This window comes from Ciconia boyciana, chromosome 8 (assembly GCF_034638445.1).
Source record: "Ciconia boyciana chromosome 8, ASM3463844v1, whole genome shotgun sequence".
Classification (NCBI taxonomy): Eukaryota; Metazoa; Chordata; class Aves; order Ciconiiformes; family Ciconiidae; genus Ciconia; species Ciconia boyciana.
The window spans coordinates 51946812-51972983 of NC_132941.1; the positions used below are offsets into that span (position 1 = coordinate 51946812).

General features: G+C 68.2%; 3 protein-coding genes across 8 annotated transcripts; 1 reads left to right on the plus strand and 2 right to left on the minus strand.

The window, feature by feature from the left end:
* Positions 1–4306: 4306 nt before the first annotated feature.
* On the minus strand, positions 4307–10659 carry SFXN3 (sideroflexin 3). 5 transcript variants are annotated; one of them, XM_072869949.1, is made up of 11 exons: positions 10314–10659; positions 8554–8720; positions 8160–8330; positions 7929–8027; positions 7584–7659; positions 7048–7133; positions 6511–6638; positions 6335–6384; positions 6130–6179; positions 5615–5662; positions 4307–5309 (listed from the first exon to the last, which is right to left on the minus strand). In XM_072869949.1, the coding sequence occupies exons 2-11, from the start codon at positions 8715–8717 to the stop codon at positions 5213–5215; spliced, it is 969 nt and encodes a 322-aa protein (XP_072726050.1). In that variant the 5' UTR covers positions 8718–8720; positions 10314–10659; the 3' UTR covers positions 4307–5212. The 5 variants fall into 5 exon arrangements, with proteins under 5 accessions (XP_072726050.1, XP_072726048.1, XP_072726047.1 ...); XM_072869947.1 differs by lacking the exon at positions 10314–10659 and adding an exon at positions 9789–10082 and having other exon boundaries at positions 8554–8717; XM_072869946.1 differs by lacking the exon at positions 10314–10659 and adding an exon at positions 9789–10082.
* On the plus strand, positions 10226–18946 carry PDZD7 (PDZ domain containing 7). 2 transcript variants are annotated; one of them, XM_072869943.1, is made up of 17 exons: positions 10227–10831; positions 11547–11954; positions 12136–12276; positions 12684–12858; positions 13207–13383; positions 13597–13744; positions 13979–14039; positions 14499–14924; positions 15420–15623; positions 15820–15861; positions 16039–16196; positions 16358–16449; positions 16599–16690; positions 16804–16875; positions 17359–17853; positions 18184–18284; positions 18439–18946. In XM_072869943.1, the coding sequence occupies exons 2-17, from the start codon at positions 11762–11764 to the stop codon at positions 18586–18588; spliced, it is 2727 nt and encodes a 908-aa protein (XP_072726044.1). In that variant the 5' UTR covers positions 10227–10831; positions 11547–11761; the 3' UTR covers positions 18589–18946. The 2 variants fall into 2 exon arrangements, with proteins under 2 accessions (XP_072726045.1, XP_072726044.1); XM_072869944.1 differs by lacking the exon at positions 15820–15861 and having other exon boundaries at positions 10226–10831.
* LZTS2 (leucine zipper tumor suppressor 2) lies at positions 18822–25854 on the minus strand. The gene is made up of 6 exons (XM_072869945.1): positions 25810–25854; positions 24001–24069; positions 22230–22697; positions 21351–21866; positions 20570–20839; positions 18822–20478 (listed from the first exon to the last, which is right to left on the minus strand). Exons 3-6 carry the CDS (start codon positions 22656–22658, stop codon positions 19819–19821), a joined length of 1875 nt encoding a protein of 624 aa, XP_072726046.1. The 5' UTR covers positions 22659–22697; positions 24001–24069; positions 25810–25854; the 3' UTR covers positions 18822–19818.
* Between the last annotated feature and the right edge of the window lie 318 nt (positions 25855–26172).

Genomic DNA, 26172 nt, shown 5'->3' on the forward strand with positions numbered 1-26172 from the left:
TCAGCGCAGCTAAACAAGATGGAGCTCAAACCTGGCAGGTAATTAAACCTCCTGCTTAATGAGACTATTGAATGTGCTAATAAATAGTAGCAGCTATGAATGAGGGGTGGAAGATCTAACCTGTGCTTAACAAGGAGCTGCGCTCAATCACACCTCGATTCAATCAGCGCAGCCCCCGGCTGCACCCGGGGCTTGTGGCTCTGGTTGCTGGGAACAGATATGGGGGGAGAAGGGTGGTCGCAGCCCTGCATGGCCTGGCACTGGGGTAAATCACATTCCCAGCTCCCCGCCCATGCTAGCCAGTTATCCCTCCTTTCTCCTCACTTGCCCCGAGCCCAGTGAAGCTCCTGAAATTGGGCTTTGAAGGTGCAGCGAGCCTCAAGCACCAAAGCCCCCTCCTCCCTCCCTGGTGGGTTGCTCCCCGCCACCATTTCCCCCCCTGTGATGGTGCCATTGAAGCCAGGAGTCTGTGAATGCTCCCAGCAGACCCACAGCCATGGCATCCCTCCAGAACTCTGTCATCAGGATGTGCCCCTGATGGCAGAGCTGTCACAGCAGGTCCAGGGTGCCCCACTGACCCCCTCCGGCCCCAGGCTGATCTCCTGGACTACCCCACAGGGATCTGGGGCTTCCAGCAGTTGAGGCCAAGGAAAAAAAACACCCTGGAAAAAAAGTCCTGGGCCAAGTGACTCAAGGCACGTCATGTCAGGGAGGGTTGGCGAGCGACGTCAGGGCTGGCGGGGACAAGAATACGGGTTATGTCACGGCAGAAGCAAATGCCACTGGGAGAAGCTGGGGCAGGGGGTGCTGCCGGCACACTGCCTGGGGCCGCGGGGGTCTCATTCTGATAATAAACCAAATCTCCCTCGTTTTGGCTCAAACCCACTGCTCCTCTCCATTTCCTGCTGTTTGGAGAAGCCTGACACAGCCAGGATCCTGCCATCCCACCCCAAGGCCACGCAGCTCTTGGGGGTCCCAGCCATGTCCCGGGGGTCCACCGTGGGGACCAGGGACGGGCAGCAGGCAGGTCCCTCCCGCCTGCGTGCCAGGCAGGACCCGCGCTGGGAAGCAGCCAGGCTCAGGTTTCTCCAGGCTTTTCCAGAGCAAATTCCTCCCAAGAACAAACCCGTCAGCAAATTCTTGGGGAAACGGTTGCAGCTGTGAGCAGGAGGGACGGGGGGCTCTCAGGACGGCCCCGAGGAGCAGTGGCCGGGTGGCGAGGGATGCTCCGGTCCCCGGGCTGTCGCGGTGTCCCCGGCCGGAGGCTGCCGGGCCCCTTCTCCCGCTGAGGCAGGAGCCGCGGCTCGGCTCCTTCCCCGCAGGAACCCCCCCGCTTTCCCGGGATTTCTCCACCAGCCCCATCCAAGAGCGGGTCGTATAGCCCTGGGCCGGGTTATTCCCGGGGATGCCCCCCCTCTGCCGCCGCCCGCCTCCCCCCCCCCGGCTGACACGGCCGTGCCAACTTTGGCACCTCGGGGCCGGCTTAGCGCGGTTCCCGCCGCCCCGCCACCTGCCGGGCTCGCCCCGCACCCCTGGCTCCGCAGCAAACAGGAGCACCCCTAAATGTCCCTACCCCTGCCCCCCCTCCCGCAGTCCCTGCCTGGCCCCCGCACCGCCTGAGGGGCTGACCCGGTGAAGAGTGGCAGAGAAGTGCAGGCAGGAGGTGCAGGCAGCAGGCTGCGGGGTCTCTGCTGCCACCTCCAGGGCACTGCTGGCCTCGTCCCCGTCCCCTTGCCGTGACACTCTGTCCCTGTACCTGGGGCCTGCAGATCCTGGAGCAATCCATGGCCACCTCAGTCGTCCCCCCCCATCTCCCTGCACCCCAAAACAAGCCCCCCCATGAGCCCACCCTGGGGACCCCCATGGCAACGTAGTGTCCTGAGGGGCTTTGGGACCCTTCTGGGGAGCGGGGACCCTCTGCTCAGCCTGTCCTGGGTGCACGGGGCTGCACAGCCCCCCAGCCAGCGTGGGTGCTCTGGAGGGTGCTGCCAGCTCGGTGGCACGGTGCCCTGTGCCCGCTGTCCCCTTTGCCACCCTCCCTTTCCCCAGCCTCCAGCAGCGCCAGCGGGGCTGGGACGCAGCCAGGGAAGGTGACCCACCACCAGCGCCCCGGCACCCCCTGCCACCGGGGACAGGCGCTGGGGAGGGGGAGCCTGCCCACCTCCCCTGCAAGAGGCTGCCCATTTCCAGGCGTCATTAAAGAGCAATTAGCTGGAAATTAAGCTGAGAACAAGTATTGATTAGCTCATTAAGGCTGGGGGAGCCGGCTGTGGCGGTAGGAATTGCTGCTGCTTGCCCTCATTATGGGCAAGGTTAAAGCTTGCGGTCGGGCAGCTCATTAAAAATGCCAGGGACCAATCGATGTCCCCGGCCCAGCACAGCCCAGCACCCCTAGCACCCCTGGGGACACCTAGCCGCTGCCCTTCGGGGACTGGCCCGTGACCGCTGGGATGAGCCAGCTTGGGAAGGGACCGAGCATCCTTGCTCCCCCCCCGCATCCACTGCTGCACCCTGCCCCCCCCCGCAGAGGCAGCATTGTCGTCTTTGGACTTGTCAACCCCCCAAAACTCACTGGCTGGGGGGTGATCTTTCCCTCTCCCCCTCAACCAGGGGACCCATGGGGACAGGTCACCTCCAGCCCAGTGAAGTCACGGAGTCCATGGGCTCTCAGCAGCGCTGCCAGCTCTTGGAGAGAACAGCCAGCATGGCTGATTTGCAGGGCAGCACCCCAGACCTGCTCCCCACCAGAGCTGAGTTTTTCAGGTCTCAGTCTAGCAGTCCCAGCTTGTGGGGGTGGCGGACAGAGCAAAGGGGATCTCAGGGATGGGATGAAAGCAGCGGGGGAAATGGGGACAGGTGAAAGACACCCCGTGGCTCTGTGTGGCTGAGTGCTGCTGTGCCACCATGCCCTGCACCCCAGTTCCACAGCTCTGGAGGCTCTTGGGGTGAGCGCAGACCCTGCCTGGCCATCTGGCCGGACCCAGCCATCCCAAGCCCCTGTGTCTCCAGTATCCTGTCCCCTCCAGTGTCCCTCCCATCCCCATGTCTGCCTCTCGTGGCCACCGGCAGCTCAGGGGCCAGCTCCCAGCCAGTGCATGCACAGAGCGTGTCCCCGCGCAGGCTGGTGGTGCGGGGGGGGCAGGTGTCATCATTATTTTTGTTTTCTTTGCACTGCCCTGGAAATATATTGTATTCTCAGCTAATCCTGTTCAATTACACCACAATAAAACACATAATAAAAACGTAATTCATTTTTCCCGAGCGCTCCATCTCCCTGTGTCTTGGCAAGCTATTAAAAATTTGTCTTCATTTTTCTGGCAAGAGCCTTGTACCTTTTCATCTTTAATTTATGAGAGCAGAATAGCTACTGACAAGCCCTTATTGCACGGCGAGGGGCTGCATTATTTATAAGCCGCCAATGGCTGGCTCAGGGGAGATATTTGCAATATGCCGGGGCCAGCAGAAGGAGGGGGACAGATCCCCGATGCGCCTGTCCCAATCTGTTCCCCCACTCTAGGTGGGTGCTGGGTGCAGGTGTCCTCCTGGCTGCCCCTGGGGGGAGCACCCCCTGCCCGGCTTCTGCCAGCACCTGCCCTCCAGGGAAGCTCCAGCGGCACAGGGTGGCTCTGGGCTGCCTGGCCCTTATCCCGCCAGCTGCTGCATCTGCCCATCTTTGGCTTTGCAGCGACTCTTGCTCCTCCGTCCCGGCTCGGCACAGGGGCTCTGCAGAGCGTGGTTCCCTCCATCCTTCCTCTCCTTGCACGGACGTCCATCGCTCCTTCTGACTGCCCTGGCCTGTGGGTGACACAGCTGCTGCCTGCAGGCTTGCCAGGGTCCCATGATAGCAGCGACATGCTCTCCGATAGCTGTGCATAGAAAGCGGGATAAAAATATCCTCGCTGGAGAGGCAGGCGCAGGCCTGGGGCCGGGATTGAAGCAGAGCGTCCTGTGAGTGGGCTGCGAGAGGGGGTGGGAGCGTGGGCAGAGCCAGGGGATGCTCCAGTCTCTCCAAACCAGCAGCATCCAGGGCAGCAGCTTAGCAGAGCCCTCTGCGCAGTGGCGAGGTGCAAAGCCCTTGGTGCTAAAAAAAGCCCTCCTGACAGCTGGATGAGCTTAACCACAGGCTGAGCCAGCCAATGCCGCTGCAAAGGCAGCGGGCTGGAAAACAGGGAGCAGAGCCCGGCCTCGGGGGGCACAGGGGCACCCCGGTGGCCAACCTGCCCGTCCCTCCTGCTCCCATCCTCACCCTGACGGCAGTCCCTTCCCACTGTATACAAATTGGCAAGCAACATGCTTCTCTTTGCTTTTGGTTTTGTATAAACAACCTGCCTTTATTATTTGGTATATATAGGTACATTATATGTATATAAAAAATAACTAGAGGAAACCACAGTGCACTTAAAGCTATTCGAGAAGGTCCACCTGAAAGCAAGCACTCCAGGAGGGGGTAGAGTGAGCCCTCGGGGGGAGCCCAGCCCTGAACAGAGATAGCATTAAAATGAGAATAAAAAGGGGGACTCTCTGCTGGGATTAAAATGTGCCATTTGCCCTGGGGATAGAAGGAGCAGAAAGCCAGATTAAATCCCCGTAGCAGCCCAGAGGAGAGCAGAGGGTGAGCTGAGAGTGTGCGCCCGGGCTGGGAGAGCCCCACCCGGGTTCGAGCCACTGTATGCACTTGAAATCACTCACCCCTGATTTTTGGGGGGGGGAAGTTTCCCTCTCTAGGAGCCACTCTGCCATCCCCAGGGGCCAGCTGGGGAACATGGGTACACGGCACCATGGGGAAAGAGAGTGGGGGCTTGGCACAGAGGGGTTCAACCCTCAGTCGCCATGATTGTCCGCTGCCTCCTAAAGCTGGGGAGCACCGTTTTCTTCCTTACCCCACATCCCTGCTCGCAAGGTCCCTGGTGCTGCTGCCCACGCTCCCCCGTGCACTGCACACAGCTACACGCAGGGTGAGCATGGGAGACATGCACAGGGGTGCCAGACAGGAGGTCCCCAGAGCGGGGCTGAGCCCAGGCGTGGGGACAAAGTTCGGCATAGTGCAGGGCTGCGGGCATCCTGGGAAGCAGGGCTGAGCACCTGGGACCTACGGATACACGACGGCCAAGGGAAAGCGGCGGTGGCCCCGAAGGGATCTGAGGGGCAAAGCTCAGCAATGCGCTGGCCTGGCGGCTCTGCGGCACGCATCTCAGCTGCCCCGGGCCCCTGTTCAGAGCCCTTTGTTGAAGTAGACGGTCTCCAGCTGCGGGTCTTTCTCCCGGATCCGAGCTTGGACTTCAGGCTCCAGGCGGCTCACAGGCATGGAGCTGTTGAAGGGACACAGATACAGAGGATGGAGGGGGAATACCTACCAGTGGCCTTGGGTTGGGAAACCACCTGCTGCCACCCCTTCCCCGCCTGCACCCCACGGGGACATTGTCCCCATGGCCCAGCGCAGACCTTTGGGTCTGCACAGCTGGTGCACGGGGATGTGTGTGTGCACACAGTTTCAAGCCTCTTACCACTCGAAGGAGCAAAAATATCTCTTAGGAGTCAAAGAGCACAAGGAGCCCACGCACCCCCCACCTTGGGGGGTGGGAGCGACAAAGGCAGGCAAGGTGCCCATCCTTACCTTTTCTGTGGGAAGAGCGCGCAGCACAGAGGGGTCGCGAACACCAAGCTACAAGGGAAAGGCATGGAGAGGAGAAGCTGGGCTGCGTAAATCACCTGCTCCCACCCGTGGCCTGACCCCAGAGCAGCAAGGAGGCAGCCCAGAGCCGTGCCAGGTACTGAGCCAGGAAAGGGGTAAGGAGATGCCCTCTCCAAGCTCCAGACCCTGCATTCGGCTCCTGAAGCGGGGCAACGCCTGTCCCCATCAGTGTGGGGGAACAGCAATGCTGAGCAGGAGCCCATGGCAGGCTTGAGAGACATCAAGATGGAACAAAACAGCTCCCAGCCCCAGGATCTCATATCGCATCCCACCTGCCTGTGGGGCCACCAGCCTGGCCGAGCTCCGGCATCCCCCCGAGGAGCTCTGGGGCGGCTCTCACCTCCCCTGCCAAGCAGAACCCCCAGCAGCACTGCCCCCCATACCTGGGCTCGATCTCCACCCAGGGAGGCAATGCTGGTCGGTGGATGGTGACTTACCAGAGTCCCACCAGGCCGACCTGCAGCGGAGCGTTCAGGTATGGGTACCGCTGCCGAGGACAGGGAGAGGCCGCACATCAGTGGGGTGGACGGGGTGGGAAGGTGTCTGTTCCCCGACGGGGTGCCAGCCCCGAGGGGTGCCAGCACTGTGACAAGCTAGGTGTGGGTCCCCCTGCCCACCCTCCCATCCCAGGACCACCAGTACCTTCAGGAAAGCTCTCTTCTCCAGCGCGTTCATGATCACCGGGGGGATGGCTGGGGCAGAGGGGAAGAAGATGAGCTCCCAGTGCTCACAGCCTCCCTGCCAGCCATGGGACCCCGTCCCACGCTGCCAGGGACCAGCGGCAGCTCCCAGACACAGGTGGAGAAGGGGACACTCACCCATGGCCGGGGCTGCCATGCCAATGCGGGACACCACCACCTGGAAAATGGCCTTCTGGGCTGCAGCCGTGGACTCGCCCAGGCGGTTCCCATTCTCATCAGTGACGGGGATCCCCAGCTTGAGCTCTCTGCAGGGAGAGTGGGGGTGAGGGGACCCCAGGGCACACGGGTGCGGGGATCAAGGGACAGGGCAGGGACACAGCACAGGGGCACGTCTCCAAGGGATGTTGGCATCCTCCTGTATTCCCCATCCACTGCCTACGTAATAAGTCGGCGGGGTCTCAGCTGGACCCACATTCACACTTTGGGGGGGTCCTCAACAGGGCTGGATAAGGATGGGGAGCTCACAGCCGGCTGAAGCGATAACCCCTTGGGATGCAACTGGGTGCTTGCACCCTCAAACCAACCCCCCAGGGTAAGGGATGCCAGCAGGGACAGGAAGAAAGTCCCCTGCAAGCCCAGGGCACTGCTCCCCACGTCACCCACCAGTGAACTCCAATGTGAGCCCGACCACCCCGTCCCAGCTCAGGGGCTCACCTCTGCCTCATCAGCGGGATGTTGATGCAGTTGGCAGCAGCCACAGCTGCAAAAGGCACGTACCGGCCGATGATGGCTGGCAAGTGCTGGGGGGGCAAGCAGGGAGCATGTCACGCAGGGGGTCTGGGTGCAGAGCTGGCTGTCCCTGGCTCTGCCACCGTCCCCCTGCAAGACTCTGGTGAGTCCCAGCCCCACCAGGGAAAACCGCTCCCTCCTCCCCTACAACTCCCAGCCCATGAAAGCTGGACAGCCCAGCGGGTCCAGGGGGTCCCATGTCCCCTCCCAGCCCTGGAGGGTGGCCGAGGGATGAAAGCTTGGAGAGATCCAGCTGGGGATGGAGCGGGGCTGGAGGGACAGGCCATCTCCAGAGCCATCACCGCGGAGAGGGGCTGCCTTCTGTGGGTGTCCCCAGGAAACCCCTTTCCTCCATTTTCTGCCCTGCCCCGGGTGATGGGGTGAATCCCTTGCTCAGCTCAGAGGGACCCCACGGGGAGGGTCCAGGTGCCCCGGCCAGTGATGGCCAAGCGCCACCTTACCTTGGTGAGAGATTTGAGCCCCAGCGCTGTGACGACTGCCCCCGTGGTCGCGCTCACATAGGCTGTCCCCAGCTGGCTGCAAGAGCAGGAGGTGACACCGATAAGCCAGGGTTCCCCCATCCCACCACCCCCCCAAAGGAGGACACAGCATGCCCTTCAAATAGCATCAGGACATCTGGGTTCCTCTGCCAGCTCTGCCGCTAACCCTGACAGCCCCATCGTGTCCATCTCTGGCTGCGCCAGGTCCCCATTGTCCCATCTCACAGCCGGCTATTCACGGAGCTATTCAAGGCACCCCCCTGGCATTTTGGGGTGCCCCAAGGACCTGGTCAGAGGGATGCTTACCTGGGGGTGATGGGTGCATCCCCGCTGCGGTTGGTGTAGTTGACGATGGCGTTGAAGGACTGGTTGACCCACTGCCAGAACAGCACGGCCGGCGTGGTCCTACCAGAGAGAGGAGGGTGCTGGTGGCACTGGGGGATGCCACCCATGCTCCTACGGCACGGGTGCACTGCGGGGAATGGGACATGTGTCCCCTCCTCACCCCAGGACCAGGGGTGAGGAGGGGACAGGTACCTGTAGAAGGTCAACATGCAACCGGTGATGGTCATGTTCATGGGGACCTGGGCAGACATGCGTCCCACGAGGAGCATCTTCTCGCCCGTGTCGGGGTGGAAGGCCGAGTCGTAGATGTACTTCGCCCGCCAAAGCTGGTCCTCCGTCAGCCCCGGGGGTACCGTGCCCGCCCTGCCAGGCAAGCGTAGCACCCGTTGGGAGACCCTCTGCCAGCACCCGTGCCCTGCCTGGTCCCCCACCCCATGTGGGGCAGCTGGGAGATGCCTTAGGGACCAGCCAGGCAATTTGGGGGGCTGGCTTTGGCCAGGGGGGGCCAGCACCGCTCCCACCCCTGGGATGGCCCTGAGGCTGTATCCTGCCTGCAGGCAGTGCTGAGGGTACCCCCCCCGGGTACCTGTAGTCCTCCACCACCCGACGGGCCTCCTCCAGCGTGGCCCCCGAGAGCAGCAGGTTTCGGGGGTCGGTCACCATGAAGAAGTGCTTGGCCCGGCCCTGGAAGGTGCTCTGGTCCCAGCGGGGCTCCCGGATGTTGATGGTGGCAGGGAGGGACGGTGGCATCTTCTGGGGGGGGGCAGTTAAGTGGGATGCAGTGCCCGTGTGTCCCCCCGCCGCATCCCTGCTGGGGCAGCTCTGGAGCTCCCCCAGCCTGGGGGAGACACGGGTGGGGGACAGGGAGCCCCTTTGCAGTGGAGCCGAGTGGGGACCCCCGAGCCCACCCAGCAGACAGGGCAGCTGCCGGGTGGGGTGACCCCACCACTGCACCCCCCTCACCCTGAAATCTGTCAGTGGGGAGCCCCCAGCCCGGCTTACAGCAGCCCCCACAGCAGTTAGGGACCCCCACCCCAGCAGGGCACCCCGGCCACGGGGGGGGGACAGGGACCCGCCGCCTCGGGGCCAGCGCTGCTGCCAGTCACAGGGGGGCGAGGAAGGGCACGGGAGGGAATATCCCCCCCCCCACGGGAAGGCACCAAAACACACGGCACGGCCCCGTTTCCACGCCCGTCCTTCTCCGCGAGAAGCGGGGCTCTGCTCCCCCCCTCCCCGGGCCGAGCATCCCTCCCCCACGCGTGACCCCCCCCCCCCCAAAAAGGGCCCGGGCAGGGGCTCCCCCGCACTCACGGCTTCCCGGGCAGTGCCCGCCGTGCCCGCGCCGCCGCCGCCACCCCGCTCCCGCCCGGCGCGCTGACGTCCGGCCTCGTCACGGGGGGGGCGGCCCCGCGGCGGGGGGAGCCGGGCGGCGCCGCGCGGGGGGCGGCGGGGGCCACGCGGGACCGGGCCGGCGGCGGGGGGGACGGTACGTGCCAAGCCGCACGCGGCGCCTGCTGCCCCCTCCCCGATCGCGCGCGTGGGTGCGCGCGCGCGTGGGTGTACTCGCGCGTGGGCGCGCGTGCTCACGTGGGTGTGCGCGTGTGCGCTCACGTGCGTGTCTGTGTCCGTCCGTGTGCGTTCACGCCGGCTTCCGCGCACCCGGGTGCTCGCGTGTGTGTTTTCACGTGGGTGTTCACGTGCGTGTTTCTGCGCGTGGCAGTGCGCGCAAGGCCGCCCCCGTTTCAGCCGTGTGTATCCGCGGGCTCACGCGGGTTTTGATGCCCGTGCCACGCGCGCGCGTGCTTGTAACGTTGTGCTCACCCGTGTCGCGTCGGTGTTCACGCGTGGCACGGCAGGTGCGCGCGAGTGCGCGCAGGGCGGCAGCGCCTCTGCAGAAGTGGGCGCCTGCTTGTGCCTAGGGCGGCGCGTGCGGGCACACGCGTGTGCACAGCCGCGCCTGCGCGCGTGCGAGCAGGGCTGCGTACACGCGTGTGCACCGCTGCGCGTGCAGCGGCGCTCCGTGGGCGCCTGTTGAGCGCGCGCGCAGGCGGCACGGCTGGGCTCGCAGGCGCGGGCGTGCGCAGGGGTACAAACACGCATGCCGTGGGCGTGCGCGTGCATGGGGTGCGTGTGTGTGTGGGTGCGCGTCCCCACGCCGGCCGTGCCCCCCCAGCCCCGAACCCCGGCGCTCCCCCCCCGCCCGGTGTCGGGGTGCCCCGGCGGGGCTGCCCCCGGGCGCGGCGCGGACCCCGCCCCGCCGGCAGCGGGGGGACGCCCCCTCCCCGCTGCCCGCCCCCGCCGCCCCCCCGCCGCCCTCCCGCAGCCCCCCCGGCCGCCGCGCATCACCTGAAACCGCCGCGGTGTCGGGTTCGCGCTGGCGGCGCCGGGCCCCGCCGGGGGGTCACGGCCAGCCCGGGGGCGGAGGCGATGCCCCCCGGGGAGGGGCACACGGGGGGACACGGGCGCGCATCGCCGGAGTGAGCGGGGGGCGACGACGCGCCCCCTCCCCTGGCCGTGCCTCAGTTTCCCCTGCGTGCCGCCGGGATGCTCCGCGCTAAGGGCGGGGCTCGGGGGGACACACGCCACATCCCTCGCCCCACGCGGCCCCGCGGGGGGACGCGCCCCCCCGAGCCCCCCCGCCCCGCGCCCGCCGGGGGGACACGCACGCAGGGCTCCCCCCCAGCTGCAAGGCCGGCCCTGGCCGCTCTTGATTGACAGCTCCCGCGCCCGATGGCCGCGCCGGTCCCGCAGGGGCAGCCAATCCCCGCGGGCGGGGGGGCGGGAGGCGGCGCTGCCCCCCCCCGGCCTCTCCATCCCCCCCGCGCTGCCGGGTGTCTCTTTCGCAGGTGGCACCATGGGGACAGGTGAGGAGGGCACGGGGCGGGGGGGGAGGGACGGCGGTAGGGGGGTCCCCAGCGCCCCTTCGGGGAGGGGGCACCGCCGGCTGATGCTGGGGGTGGGGGCAGTGGGGGGCGCCGTGGGGGGCTGGCAGGCGGCGGGGACACCAGCGTGTCCCCCTGGCCGGGGCCATCACTTATTTATTGAGGTCAGGCTGGGGCGAGCGGGGGACGAAGCGGGGGGGGGGGGGGGGGGCCCGTGATGGCGTTTAACCCACGCCTGGAAAATCCCCGCGGGAACTGCCCCACGGCAGCTCCCGGCGGGGTAAATCCGGAGGGGCTCCGGGGAGGATGGGGAGGGGCTGTCCCCCCTTCTTGCTGCAAAGCTTCCCCAGGGAGGGGCCGGGGGGGGTCAGGTCCTGCTCTCTGGCGTAAAGCTGAGGTCCCCGCGTCCCCTCTCCGGAGCCTTTCCGGATTTACGCCGCCAGGTAAAGCCCCTTTGCGCCCCCTATTCCGGGTTTATGCTACCAGCTAAAGCCCCTTTGCGCCCCCCATTCCGGATTTACGCTGCCAGGCAAAGCCCCTTTACACCCCGGCATCTTTGCCCCAGGGCAGGGCAGCCTGTGCCTGCCCACCCCCGTGGTGGTACCCCGCAGCCCTGCAGCAGTTTGGCCCCCAGGGCGCTATAGGGCGGGAGGGGACAGGGCTGCAGAGGGGATCACGAAGCTCCTTGTCCCCCCAGGCCGTGCTGCTGCGCCCAGGACCCGTTCTGCCAGTGCCGAGCACCCACGCCAGCCGGCCCTGGCATCGCGCTGCTAAGAGGGAGCAGTGCCCAAGCCCGGGCATGTGCTGCTGGACTATGCCATGTCCCCCCCCGGCCGGCGGGCAGCCCCAGCCCCGTGAGGAAGCGGCCAGCCCCGAGCCGGACGCCGGGACGCCGGGGTGCCCAGCGCCGCCATGGCCCAGGGCTGGGACGCAGCGCTGTCGGGGATGACGGCGGGCAGCCGGTCGCAGAGCTCCAGCAGCGAGGCCAGCCTGGCTCCCCGCTGCCTCCTCAGCAAGCAGAGCCGCCTGCTCAACGGGGCCGCCCGGGGCAGCCGTGCCGCCTCCCCCATGGGCCGCGTCATCCTCATCAACACCCCCATCGAAGGTGCGTGGGGTGCCCTCGCAGCCCTCTGCCCACCCGCATGGCCAGGAGGGCCTGGACGCCGGGGTTCCCTGGGTCTGGGGTCAGGGAGAGTTGTCCTGGGACTGGGGACATCCCCCGCAAGAGAGACACCCCCCTCCCAGTTGCTCGCACCCAGCCTGGGTGACACGTCCCGTCCCCACAGCCAGCAGCAACGAGAGTGACATCATCAATGCCATCACGGTGGAGAAGAGCGTGGATGGCAGGCTGGGCTTCAGCGTCCGCGGCGGCTCTGAGCACGGGCTGGGCATCTTCGTCAGCAAGGTGGAGGAGGGCAGCGCTGCCGGTAAGTGGGACAGGGCGAGGGACGCCGATGGGGACAGGCACGTGCCAGCAGGACCCTCTCGGGACGCTCCCAGTGACATGGTGCCACAGTGGCAATGCCACCCTTCATGGTGGCAAGCCACTGTTTGCTCCCTGCCGCCTCTGGCCGTGGGGTTTTCAGGCTGCCCATGGAGAAGGGATGGGGATGGGAGTGGGCAGCCCTGTGCCGATGGCTCTGAGCTCCATCCCCAAGCTACAGCAAGGTGACGAGGCCCCCGTGCCTGCCACGGCCTCGGTGCGATTGCCAGGCATCCCCGCCTCTGTTGCCGTGGGGTTTGGATCAGGTTGGGGACACATTTACGGAGAGGACACCAAACAAGGACATTGGTGCCGGGTCAGGTGCCCAGCCAAGCTGTGTGCCCCTCGCAGAGCAGGCCGGGCTGTGTGTTGGTGACAAGATCACGGAGGTGAACAGCGTGAGCCTGGAGAACATCACCATGAGCAGCGCCGTCAAGGTCCTCACTGGCAACAACCGCCTCCGCATGGTGGTCCGGCGGATGGGCCGTGTGCCGGGCATCAAGTTCTCCAAGGAGAAGACAGCATGGTGAGCAGGGCGTCCCCCCATGACACCACCCCAAAGCCCAGCCTCATGGAGGGCATGGTGGGGAGGCTCGGTGGGGGATGCTGGGTAGCAGGGAGGGCCCCAGAGCTGGGGGACCCCCAGGGTGGGGGGCATCGGAGGTCTCTAACAAAACTGGGGAGAGCCCAAGGTGGGGCACAGGATGGGATAGGAAGGTCTGGAGCAGGCAGGGTGGGTGCAAGCCCCATCCTCAACATCCCCCATCCCCATGACTCTTCCTCTGCTGGGTGACACCAATGGCCCCATCCTGCTGGAGGACAAGAGCCGGACCCCTGAGCCCTCCCCCCCCACCACACTGTGCCCATGCTCCAGGGTGGACGTGGTGAACAGGCGCCTGGTGGTAGAGAAAAGTGGCTCAACGCCATCAGAGAGCGGCTCCGAGGACGGGCTGCGGCGCATCGTCCACCTCTACACCACCTCCGATGACTACTGCCTGGGCTTCAACATCCGCGGCGGCAGGGAGTTCGGCCTCGGCATCTACGTCTCCAAGTACGGCCACCCTGGGGGGCACGCGGCACCCCGATCCCTGCTGTGCCCACGCTGGGGCTCGGCACCCCCTCCCTGGCTGAGCCCCCCACCCTCATAAGACTGTGGGCATCACCACTGTGGGTGCTGGGGCACAGGGCCGCCCGGGTGGAGGCATGGGGCAGGAGCAGGGCTCCGATGAGGGCTTGGCCCCATCCTGCCCCCCTGCTGCCCTAGGGTGGACCCTGGGGGGCTGGCAGAGCAGAACGGCATTCGAGTGGGAGACCAAGTCCTTGCAGCCAACGGAGTCAAGTTCGAAGACATAAGCCATAGCAAGGCAGTGGAGGTGCTCAAGGGGCAGACCCACATCATGCTAACCATCAAGGTACCCGCGCCCGGCCCTGCGGGAGCCCTGGGCGAGGTGGGGGGGGTCGGTGCGTCCCCGTGCTGGCACTGCCCCAGCTCAGCCCAGCGCCCGTGGGGCTGGCACAGCCGCCGGCTGGTTGGGTTTCAGGCGGGTGTGTGTGGGGGGATGCATTATTCATGGCTGGCACCGGATCGGGTTCATCCAGGGCGGCCGGTGAACGCTGACCTCCACGTCCTCTCCCCCCATGCCTAGGAGACCGGCCGGTTCCCTGCCTACAAGGAGATGGTGGCCGAGTACTGCTGGCTCAGTCGCTGTAAGGGCAGTGCTGTGCGGGTACCGGCAGGGACACCGGGCTGGGGCGGGGTGGGGCTGGGACCCCCATGCAAGGGGCGTCCGGCCCCGGTGGGGAGGGAGAATGTCCTCGTGCCATGGGGTCCCATCCCATGGCCTGAAGAGGGGGCCTGAAGCTCCCTGTGCCACGGTCAGCATCCCCATGGTCCCCATGGCCTCGCAGGGTCCTACCTGCCCCCCATTCTTCTAGGGGACATGGAGAGCCCCATGCTGTGGCCGGCAGCCCCATGGTCCCTGTGATCCTGCAGGGTCTCACATGTCCCCATCCTTGTAGGGGACATGAAGAGCCCTATGCGATGGCCAGCAGCCACCTGGTCCCCACAACCTTGTGGGTTTCCACACGTCCCCTGTCCTCGGGGCGGAAGCAGAGCTCCCGGAGGCCTGTGGTGTGTCACCCCATGTCCCTGCTCTGCCTTTGCAGTGACCAACGGGCAGCTGCAGCAGCTGTCTCAGACCTCGGAGACCAGCTCCTCCATCTCCTCCTACTCCTCGGGGCCAGCACCAGGGGCAGTGAACGGGCTGGGGACGGCCACCCCGGGGCCCCCCACCCGCACCGTGGATGTGGCCATCTCCACGGAGGATGGGCCACGGCGGGGCTGGGCGCGGGAGCGTGCCGAGCGGGCCATGCAGACCGAGCCGGCCACCGAGGGGCTGCCAGAGATGCGGCGCACGGTGCGGCCCCCCGAGCTGCTGCGGGACACGGCCATCCGGGGCCAGGGTGCGCGCGAGCCCCCCGGCACCCACCCGCGCCGTGCCTTCGCCCACTCTCCCAAGACGGCACTACTGCTGGCGCTGAGCCGGCCCCGGCAGCCCATCACGCGCTCCCAGAGCGACCTCACTGTCGCCGGTAAGCACCGGGGCACGGCCCCACGCGTGGGACTCACCCCTGGCTAGGGTCCCCCTCCAACCCTGCACCCCAGCCCTGGGCGTCCCATAGCTCAGTCTCTGCCCCATGTGGGGCTTGTCCCCTGCTTGGGCATCCTATAGCCCCTGCCCCACACGGATAACCTCGCCCCCGCTCCTGGGCATCCTATAGCTGAGCCCCTGGCCCCTACCCCGGCACCCTGGAGCCCCCACCCCAAATGGACCCCTGGCCACCAGCCCTGGGCATCCTGTAGCCCCAGTCCTGTTCTCAAGGCTTGCATGGCACCCCAAAGCCCAGCCCTCCAGCCCCTGGAGACCCCCTGCACCCCACAGCAGGTCTCTCTTCCAGTCAGTGCCCCCCAGTAGCCCCCCCACTCCCCCAGGTTCCCAGCCCAGGCCTCTTCCCAGCCCCCCCAAACATCATTTGGGGTGGCATCCCCTGGCTCCTCCGCTCCGACCCACCCCTTTCTGTCCCCAGAGGAGAAGCGGAAGAAGGAGAAGCCCGAGGTACAAGGGGCACGGGGGGCCCCCCCGGGGCTGCACCGCTCCAAGACCCTCGTCAACCTCTTCTTCAAGGGGGGTCGTGCCACCAGCCAGAGCTGGGCCCCACCCAGCCAGGAGCCCCCCGCCTCCGACCGCCGGGCACGCGCCAAGTCCCCAGGGCGCCCTGATGGGGACAGAGGTACTGGGCTGGGGGACATGGCAGAGAGGGACCCAACCTGGGACCAGTCCCACCTTCTGTGGGCACTGCGGCCCCATTGTGGCATCCCTGGCATGGGGGGGCATGAGGAGGGGGTCTCCAGGCATGCAATTTTGGCGATGGGCAGCGATGCTGCTGGCCCCCCCCAGGCGCTCACCCCTCTCCGTCTCCCTTGCAGTAGGTGCTGTGCAGAAGTTTGTCATCCGGAGCCTGAAGCGGGGTAACGGGGGTGCCCGTGTGCCCGGGGGGGCTGCGGGGCAGGCTCTGCATGCGCCTGGCCCCATGCTGTGTGTGTCTGCCCGACTCTGGTGTGGATCGAGCTAGTGAGGGGGGGAGTGTGGGGTGCCTGGGGTGGTCCCTGCCCCGCTGGCCACCCCTCCTTGCTGTGCCCCCCCAGAGAAAAGCCGGCGTGCCAGCATCCTGGGCCCGGCAGGCATCGCCGCCTTGCAGCCCAACGGCAGCGACCCCGAGGCCCGGCTGCCGCACATCCAGGACACAGCCGCACGCCTCCTCAGCCCCGACGAGGTGACAGCCGTGCTCCGCCACTGCTCCCGGGTACGGTGCCGCAGGCAGGGTGCGGGCAGGGCAGCACCGGCAGCTCCTGCATCCTGGGGGGTATTGCGACCAGAGCTATGAGCCCACATTAAGCTCTGGGAGGTAAACTGAGGCACGAGGTGGGGGACACCCATCTGCTGACACCCCTCCTGCGCCTGCAGTACCTGCATGAGGGCAGCGTGGAGGATTTGGTGCGGCCGCTGCTGGCCATCCTGGACCGGCCCGAGAAGGTCCTGCTGCTGCGGGATGTGAGGTGGGTGGTGCCAGAGGGTATCCCGGGGTACCCCAATGCCACCCGGCCGGGTGGGGCAAACCCAGAACCCCACATGTGCTCTTCAGCCCCGGTCATGCTCCATCCCGGAGGCGGCCACAACTTGTCCCCTTCCCTCCTTGTCCCGGCAGGAGCGTGGTGGCCCCCACAGACCTGGGCCGGTTTGACAGCATGGTGATGCCCCTGGAGCTGGAAGCTTTTGACGCCCTGAAGAGCCGCTCAGGTAGAGCCTGGCCCCCCGGGGACCTTCACTGGGGGGGACAGCAGGCAGGGGTGGGCACAGCCCAGGGGGAGACACAGCCCAGGGGGGTGACCGGCAGCTCTCCCTGCCTGCAGTGCGCTCACCTGCCCTCCGCCCAGCCCACCACGATGTCCCCCCCAAGAGACACCTCATCACACCAGTGCCTGGTGAGTGCCACCCCACGGGGCCTGCCTGGCCCATGGGCTGCCCCAGGAAGGGGTGGAGGGGTGCAGGGTGGAGGGGTTATGGGAGCAACTTGGGGGAGGAGAAAGGGAGCTGGGATGCCTGGGTGCAGGGGGTCCCAGGGGAGAAGGGGTCTGGTGTCTCTGGGTGCTGGGAGGTCCTGGAGTAGCAGGATCTGTGAGCCCTGGGTGCTAGGGGGTCTTGGGGAGGAGGACCTGGCGTCCCTGGAGAGAGCTGGGGTGCCTGGGGGTCCCTGGGTGTCAGAGGTCATAGGGAGGGGAGCCAGGGTGCCTGGGTGTCCCTGGAGGAGGAAGATCTGGGGCCCTTGGTGCCGAGGGGGTCCCTGGGTGGTGGGGGTCCCAGGGATCGGGGCTTTGGGGTCCTGGGGAAATCCCTGGGTGGTGGGGGTCTGAGGGAGCAGGGCTGTGGGGTTCTGGGGGAGGATCCCTGAGCCCCTCTCATTGCAGACTATCGGGGCGGGTTTCTGCTGAAGCCGGCGGCAGCCCCGGAGCCCGAGGAAGCTGGGGGGCTGCAGGCGAGCCCGGCCCGGCCCCGAGCCTCTCCCAGCCCCCGCCGGCTTCACCCCCGCACCTACACCCCACTCCCTGACGTGCCAGTGGATGCCTACGCCTGCGCCAGCCGCCCCCCACCCGCCACCAGCCCCCAGCCCCCCAACTGGCTGCTAGCTGAGCCCCCCCCGGGCGAGGGGCATGGGCGCTTGCGCAGCCCCCGGCCCACCTGGCACAAGGAGCCCCCCGGGTCAGTGCCCGACGGAGGGGCCGACGTGCTGGGGAAGCCCCGGCGGGCACGGCCCCTCCTCGCACCCCTCTTTGGGGGGCCAGGGGGTGAGGCGGGGGCTGGGGCGGCCACCAATGGCCCTGGGGATGCTGGCAGGGAGGAAGAGGAGGAGGAGGAGTACCGGCTGCTCACCGTCACCCTCTCCAAGCTGAAGCACTCGCTGGGTGGGTGGCACACGGGTGGGACCCTAGGGGTGGGGATGGGGTGGGGACCCTCCTCCTGGCACCAGCATCACGGGGATGGGTGGGACCCTCTTGGCAAGGGGCACCCCATTTAGGGGACGGGGCAAAAACCCGAGCACTGCCCCTACCTACTCCTCCAAAACTAGATGGGGAGAAGAGAAGCTGCCACCGCCCAGTGCTCTCGTCCCTGTAGGACCTACCAAAACAGGGCAGGACAGAAGCACGTCTGCCCAGGGGAGAGGGGTGCCGTGTGTGGGAGCGGGTGGGGATCCCAGCCTACCCGGGCGTGAGGGTCTTGTGGCTCCCTCGCAGGGATCAGCATCTCCGGTGGCATCGAGTCGAGGGCACAGCCAGTGGTGAAGATCGAGAAGATCTTCCCCGGGGGAGCTGCCTTCCTCAGCGGCATCCTCAAGGTACGAGGGGACCTCAGGGGGACCCAGCACACCCCGGGGGGGTGGGCAGGCATCCAGACATCCCCATCCTACAGTGCTGCTGGGTGCTGGCAGCCCCCTGGCACCCCAAAAGCAGCTGCATTTCACCCCACTGCCTTCTCTCACGGGGAGTCAGGCCGGGCAGGAGCTGGTGTCGGTGGATGGGGAGAGCCTGCAGAATGTCACCCACCAGCGGGCCGTGGACATCATCCGCCAGGCCTACCGCAACAAAGCCAAGGAGCCCATGGAGCTGGTGGTGCGGGTGGCTGGAGTCCCCCCGGAGTGACACTGCACCCCCCCTTCAAGGAGCTGTCCCATGCTCTGGAAGAGCTGGATAGCTCATTCCTGCACTGAGCTGTGGCCGGTCTCAGCACAGGCAAAGGGCATGAGAGCCAGAGCCACTCCACGGGCACGGAGGAGCTGCCTGCAGCAGGAGCTGAGGGTGGGGGGGACAACGCTGGTGAGGCAGGATGGGGACAGGCGGCCCCCAACCCTGCTCTGGACAGACAGACACAGCCCTGAAAAAAACACAGCCCGGGCTTGTTTTTAATGGGTGTTTCCAGGTGGTACACGGGCGAGCCGGGCTCTGGGAACGGGACACAACCGAAATAAAGTACAAAAATCCCCCCCTGGAGCCAGGGGCGACCAAGCCACAGCTGGGCACGGCCAGGCTTTTCCTTTGGTTTGACCCCCCTGGGTGCCCAGTTGGGCCCCCCACCTCTGCCCACCCCCGGGGTGTCCCCGGGGTGTCCCCATCCCCAGCTGGCACCCCTGGCACCGCGCCCCTCTCCCCTGGCAGGCTGGGCATCACAGGAGCGTGGGCCAGGCTTTTTTTCGGGGGGGCGGGGGGGGTGTGTAACAGAGGGATGCCAGGGGCAAGGGCATGGGAAAGGCACTGAGGGCAAACTGCCCCATGGCAGGGGTGAGGGGGGCACAGACAGGCAGGGTGTGAGCTGGGAGAGGGTGATATGTTTTGGTAGGTCCTATAAAAATAGAGTTATTTAAAATGGCACAGAAACGAATCCCCTGACAAACACACGGGAGGGGGGGGAGGGGGGCAGGGAGGAGGCTGCCACGGGCAGGGACAGGGCACCCGCCGTCCCCTCTGGAGGTGGCTGGGTGACAGTGCCCAGCAGGGGCGACAAGGAGGGGACAAGCCAGCCCTCCCCCTGCCCAAGGTGACTCTGGCCGAAGCCAGTGCCACTAATCCCCCGGGCGCTAAGAGGATCAGCGGGAACCAGCTCTGCGTGGCCCTGAGGCCGGGACTCAGCCCCCACCCGGCCCCACATCTCACGGGCACCCCCCTGCTGCGGTGGGTGCCGAAGCACCCTCACCCCAACACCTCCATGCTGGGGAAGGGGCAGTGCCTGCGGTCCCCTCTGCCCCCTCCCAGTGCCAGCGGTCTCTGCAGAGCTGGGGGGAGAGCAGGGATCCCATGCAGCCCCACGGCTCCCAAAATCCCAGGGGCTGGAGGCCCCCCCAACCCTCTGAGCACGGGGCGAGGGCAGGCAGTGTCTCAGATCTCGGTGGCCGTGATCTCCTCGAAGGGCGCATCGGGGCCGGGGGGGTCGCAGGGCTCGGTCACGGGGTCATCACCCTGGAGCCGGAGATGCTGGAGCCGCTGCTCGAGCCGCCGGTTGCGGCGGTACATCTGGATGTAGCTGTACTGCAGCTGCTTCTGGTAGCGGATGACCCGCTCCTTCTCGCCCTGCCACGTGCCACGCTCCTGCTCGAAGGCGTCCCGCTGCTCCTGCCCGCGCCGCCGCTCCAGGGCGACCTCCGCCCGCAGCCGCTCCAGCTGCCGCCGCAGCCCTGCGCCGCCCCGGGGCTCCTCGCCGGGTTGGGGGCATCCCTCGCCGGGTGGGGGGCACCCCCCGTGGGCAGCTTCCCGCAGCCCCGCCACCTCCTGCTCGAGCCGGCTGGCTTTGGCGCGGAAGAGGTCGGCCTCGCTCTTGCGGCGCTGCAGTTCGTTGGCGCAGACCTCCAGCTCCAGCGCCTTCAGGCGGGCGGCCTCCTGCAGCCCCTGCGCCCGCCGCTCGCCCACCTGCAGCTGGGCCCGCGCTTCCCGCAGCTGAGCCCGCAGCCCCAGCAGCTCGGTGCCCCGCTGCGCCAGCTCCGCCTGCGCCTCCTTCAGCTGCTGCTTCAGCAGTGAGATCTCCCCCGACTTCTGGCACACCTGCGGGGACGATGGGGCTCAGGCGCTGGCTGGGACCCCCCCAGCCGAAGCCTGCCCCCCCCGACTCACCCAGCGCCGTCGGGCGACTCACCTCCCACTTGGTCTCCTCCAGCCGCGGTGCCAGCTCAGTGCGCTCGCGCTGGAAGGAGGCGCAGCGACGCTCCAGCAGCTCCCGCTCCTGCAGCAGCTGGGCGAAGTCCTCCTGCAGCTGCTTCTTCTCCTGCTGCAGCTGCAGCACCTGGAGCTGCAGGACCTGCTGCCCTCGCTGCGCCGCCTGTGCCGCCTGCCGTGCCTGGGCCGCACAGCGCTGCCGCAGCCCCTCCAGCTCCTGCTCGCAGCGCCGCTGCTTCTCCTCATACACCTGGGGGCAGGGGGGCACGCTGGGGGGGCGGCACGGCACCCCCCCGCTTCTGCTGCCCTCCCCCGGACGGGGACCCCCTGCCCACAGGGAGGGGGGTGTCATGTTCCCCCCCCCAAGCAGAGGAGGGGCTCAGAAGGGGTGCGATGTAGTGGTGCTCGTGCTCCCCATCCCTTGGTGCGCTGGTCCCCAAACGTCAGCACCCCCAGAGTCTACAGGGCTCCCCCAGCCCCACCACCAGCGGGGAGAAGCTCCAGGTGCATCCAAGGGAGGGCACCCCAAGACGAGGCACCCCAGTCTGTACAACTAGCCCCCCAGACGATACGAGGGTCTCCCAGGGACTATATAGGATCACCCACGAGTGGGAAAAATCCCCATTCCCAGACCCCCAGAAAAAAGTATCCCCATACAAGGGTCCCCAAAGAGGTTCCCCTGCCCCCCAACTGGGGGGACACACACCCACACAAGGTGCCCCAGGGAGGGGGTGGGGGACAGAGGGACACGAGGGGCGTACCTGGCAGATGGCCACCTCGTTCTCATCCAGGCTGTCGCGCAGGAGCTGCAGCTCGGCCTCCCTCTCCCGCAGCTTGTCCTCCAGCTCCCGCACCAGCATGGCCTCCTCGCCGGGCAGGGGCGAGCGCCCGCAGGAGCCGCTCTCCGAGGAGGGCCGGCCCCGGCCGCTCAGCGAGCCCGTGCTCTTGCTGGAGGACGAGCGCCCGCTGTCCGAGTTGGAGGGGCGGCAGCCCCCCGGGGGGTCGGGGGGACCGTGGGGGGTGGCCGGCAGGGCACCCACCTCGGGGTGCTGGCTGCAGCCCGTGCTGTAGGTGGGCAGGCTGGAGAGGGAGTTGCGCCCCGAGTCCGAGAGGGTGCTGGCGCGGCAGCTCAGGGAGCCGGGCTTCTCGGCACCCAGCAAGTGGGTGAGGCTCACCTGGCTCTCCGAGAGCCCCGGGCGCGTGCCCGGCTGGGCGCTCCGGAGCTTGGGCACCACTGGCTTGAAGGCCATGGGGCGGATCAGGGTCTTCTCCATGTTCTGCCAGGGGAAGAGGGGAGAATGGGAGGGGCTGGGGGGGACCCGCCGCCCTCCCGAGGGGCTGCCTGGGGCGATGACGGGGGGGGGTGCCCCAGCCCCAACGCCTTCGCACCCAGAAGGAGACAAGGGCCAGGCACTGCCCGCTCCGTCTGCCCTCCATTGGGTGCTCAGGTGGGCTCCCACACACACCCCTGGCACGAAGGAGGGGACATCGAGGGCATGGAGACCGCCACATCCCCAGGGACACCAAAAATGTGGCCATGTGGCCCCCCTTCACATGCCTGAGCTGACAGCCCCAGGATAGCATGGGGAGCAAAGCCAAGACCCCAGCACCCACCCACACCGCTGCCGCGCCCCCCTCACCTCCTCCAGCTTGCCAGAGACAGGGACGAGCTTGGGGGGCGGCCCCCGGAGGTGGCCGCTCAGGGCTCGGTCATCACGGGGCTCGTCGGAATCGCTGCAGGGGCTGGTGGGAGAGGGGGCATCAAGCCAGTCGCCGCAGAAGCCCCCGTTGGCGTAGGCGTGGGTGACGCCGGGCACGGCTGCACAGAGCTCCTCAGGGGATGGGGGGTCCCGCGGGGTGGCCTGGAGCAGCCCCTCCTGCTTGCGGAAGGAGGCGGCGGGGAGCCCCCCGTCGCAGGGCTGGCCGGCGCGGTCGTGGCGGGGCCGGCCGGGCAGGAGGCTGCCGACGCTGCCCATGGCGGCGGGGGGCGAGCGGGCAGCGGCACGGAGCTGCGCAGCCCCCTCAGCAGCGGCCTCGAGGGGCACGGGCAGCGTCTGCACGATGGCCATGGCGGGGGGGCCCCCGGCGGGCAGGAGCGCACGGGCAGCCTGCAGGCAAGGGAGACAGGGTGTCAGAGCATCGGGCACCACCGGTCATGCCCTGCCAGCCGCCAGCATCCCCGGGTGGGCAGGGGCGCACCCCTGAACCCCTGTCTGCCATCCCCAATCTCAGCACGGGCCGGCCCGAGGGGAAGCAGGCAGAAGGAGATGCCAAACGAACCAGAATAAAACCAGGATTAGCTAAGGGGGTGGCACCAGCACCCCCCCAAGCCAGGCTCAGCATTCCGGGGGAGTGCCAGGTGGGGTGCCGGTGGCACCGTGGGGCAGCGACAATGTGGTCCTGCCCCCCGCCATGCCCTGGCGTGACCCTGCCATGGGAAGCATGCCAGGGCTGGAGGCGAATCCCGAGAGGCCTGCGGAGAGCCAGCTCCCAGGCGGCCTGCCCGTCTGCCTGCCCCACGGAGCTGCCTGCCCCATAGCACCTGCCAGCATAGCCCCCACAGAGAGTGGGGGGCAGCCCCACACACTGGGGACAGCCACTTCTCCTGCCCCACAGCCCCCACCTCTCTGCAGTGACCCCACAGAGAGTGTCCCCCACCCCCAACCATTCACAGTGGGGTGCAGGGTCCCCTGGAGAGCCGCCAGCCCCTGCCCATCTGCTTGCCAAACCCCTGCCGCCTGGGGGGCCGGGCAGGGGGTCTCTCCCCTGACCCACCACCAGGGTGGGGGAGCCGCACCACACAGCCCCCTCTGCTACCGGGGTACCAGGCAGGTGGATTGGAGCCCACGTGGAGCAGCACAGGACAGGGGGCTCTGCCCCAGGCAGCCCCCGCTCAACCCTCACCGGCCACCCCCTCCACTGAGGGGGCAGCTGCTGGGCAGGTGGCTGGTCCAGGATGCGGGCGCCAGGCTCTTTCCCAGCCCCAACACACGGGTGCCACTCGTTCCTGCCCCACACGCCCCCCTCCAGCCGGGGGGGCTCTGCCAGTGCCCTGCTTCAGCCCCCCTGCCCCAACCCAGGCCATACGCCTGCGTGACGTGAGGCAGCCGACGGGCCGGATCCGTCCCCTGCTGCCTCATCGCATCTTGCACATGGCTGCAGCTGGCACAGGGCGCGGGCAGGGGGGGCCGCTGCCCGCATGGTCTCGCCCGCCGAGCTGTCACCTGAAATCAATCCGCCTGCCAGCACCCGGGGGGGGGACGGGACGAGCAGGGGAGAGATGCCGGAGAGCCAGCCCCCTGCCACCATCACCCCCACTGGCACGTGCCGTCCCCGGGCACCGCGACCTCACGCCGTGCCTGTGACACCCCTGGGTGGGAAGGTGGGTGACTCCCCCCCCCCCCCGCTCACCTTGCCAGCTGCTGCCCATCCGTCCGGTCCGCTCGGGCCCCCGCACCGCGAACACGGCTCCGTCGGCCCCTGAAGCGGGAAGGAGAAAGAGGAGGGGGTCAGGGTGCCAAACGGCAGTGCGGGTCCCTGTGCCCCCCACAGCCCACCCTGCCCAAGCCCCCTGGCCGGCAGGGCCAGGGCAGGCGGTGCCAGCGTGGCACAGGGGGTGGCAGGGGAGCCCGGGGGCGGGTACGCTGCTTCCAGCACCCCCGGAGGGCTGGTGGGAGCAACGGCCCCCCGTGGGGACCTGACACCGGCGGAGGGGCAGGAGCAGGGATCAGGGACCAGGCAGGGACGTGGGGGCCCCTGTCCCAAAGGGACATCTCGGTGCCCCCCAGCTGCAGCCAGGCAAGGCGCAGCACCCCCCCCCAGCGAAACCCCCCCGGGACGTGCGGGTCAGGGGATGCCCCTGGGGACAGCCGGGTCCCCGCACGGCCACGGAGGGGACGCTGCCGCCGCCGGGACCCCGTGCTCGGCGGCCGGGCTGGGAGGCGGTGGGAAGGGGCCCCATCTTCTCCCTCCCGCAAGCCCCACAGCCCGCCCAGAGGGTCCCACCGCCGCCCGAGGGGGACAAGCGCCCGGGGGCGGGGGGGGGGGGGGGGCGGCCGCCAGCGCCCTGCAAAACCTCCCTCCAACCGCCCAGTAAAACCAGTCAGCAACTGGGGCGGCGTCACCGCCAGCCGCTCCGGCCGGAGCGCAGCAAAGCCAGATTCCACCGTTCCGAGCCCGAAACGGCAAGGGAAGGCTCGGCCCCTGCTTGGCCGGACCCCCACCCCGAGCTGCTGGGTGTTTCGGGTCCCCGGGGACCCCCGCGCCTCGGTGGCACCTCAGGTTCCCCCAGGGCAGGGGCAAGCAGCCCCTCATCCCTCCCCACGCACCCGGCGCGGGTGGGGGGGACACCCCCCCCATGCCTAGCTGTGCCCCCCCTCTAGCCCCCCCACATCCCTGGGCTCCCTGGGTGACGCTGCCTCCCTTGTCTGCCCCACGCCCCAACTTGCTCTCCCACCGAGCCCCACAGCGCCCTGCCTGCCCCACGGTGCTTCCACCCTGCCCGACCCCATGGCTCCCCTAAGGGCCTCATGGCCCCCCCGGGGCCTCCACTGCCCCACAGCTCCCCCAAAGTGCCCTAAACCACCCTCAAAGTTCCCCATGACACCCCCAAAGTGCCCCACGGACCCCCGGGGCCTGTACTGCCGCAAAACACCCCCAAAGTGCCCCACAGAGCCCCGGGGCCTGTACTGCCCCACAACACCCCCAAAGTGCCCCTAAAACACCCTCAAAGTGTCCCACAGAGCCCCTGGGCCTCTGCTGCCCCACGGCTCCCCTAAAGTGCCCCTAAAGCACCCCCAAAGTGCTCCAAAACACCCCCAAAGTGCCCCACGGGGCCCTGGGCCTGTACTGCCCCACAGCTCCCCCAGAGCGCCCCTAAAGCACCCCCGAAGTGCCCCGCGACCCCTCAAAGTGCCCCATGGAGCCCCTGGGCCTCTGCATCCCCACGACACCACCAAAGTGCCCCTGAAACACCCCCAAAGCGCCCCACGACGCCCCAGGGCCGCCGCTGCCCCACAGCCCCCAGAGCGCCCCGGATCCCCCCCAAAGCGGCCCCCGGGGGCCCGGCCCCCAACACCCCAGGCGCCGGCAGCTCCCCGAAGCGCCCCAAACCCCCCGAAGCGCCCCCGCTCCTCGGCCGCCCCACGGCTCGCCCCCAGCGCCGCCGCAGCCCCCGGCCCCGCGGGACCCCCCGGCCCCGGCCCCGGCCCCCGCACTCACCGCGGCCCCGCTGCCGCCCTCCCGCGCCGCGCCGCGCCCCGCCGCCCCGCCCCCGCCCCGCCCCCTCGAGGCCACGCCTCCACGCCAGGCTCCGCCCCTGCTCCGCGAGGCCACGCCCCCCGAGCGGGAAGGGGAGGGGGATACGGGGGGGGCGGGGGCTGGGGGGTGCGTGGGGCAGCCGTGTGTGGGGGAGCCCCCCGTGGGTCACCCTCGCCCAGCACAGCCCCGGTCACGTCGGCCCCGCGGGATTCCCGGGCTGGGGGGCTCATCCCCTTCGTTGCACTGGCCACGCCCTGCCCCGGGGGCCTCCGTCCCCCAGAGCAGCCCCAGGCCCACGGGGTGAAGGTCGCCCCAGAGGATTTG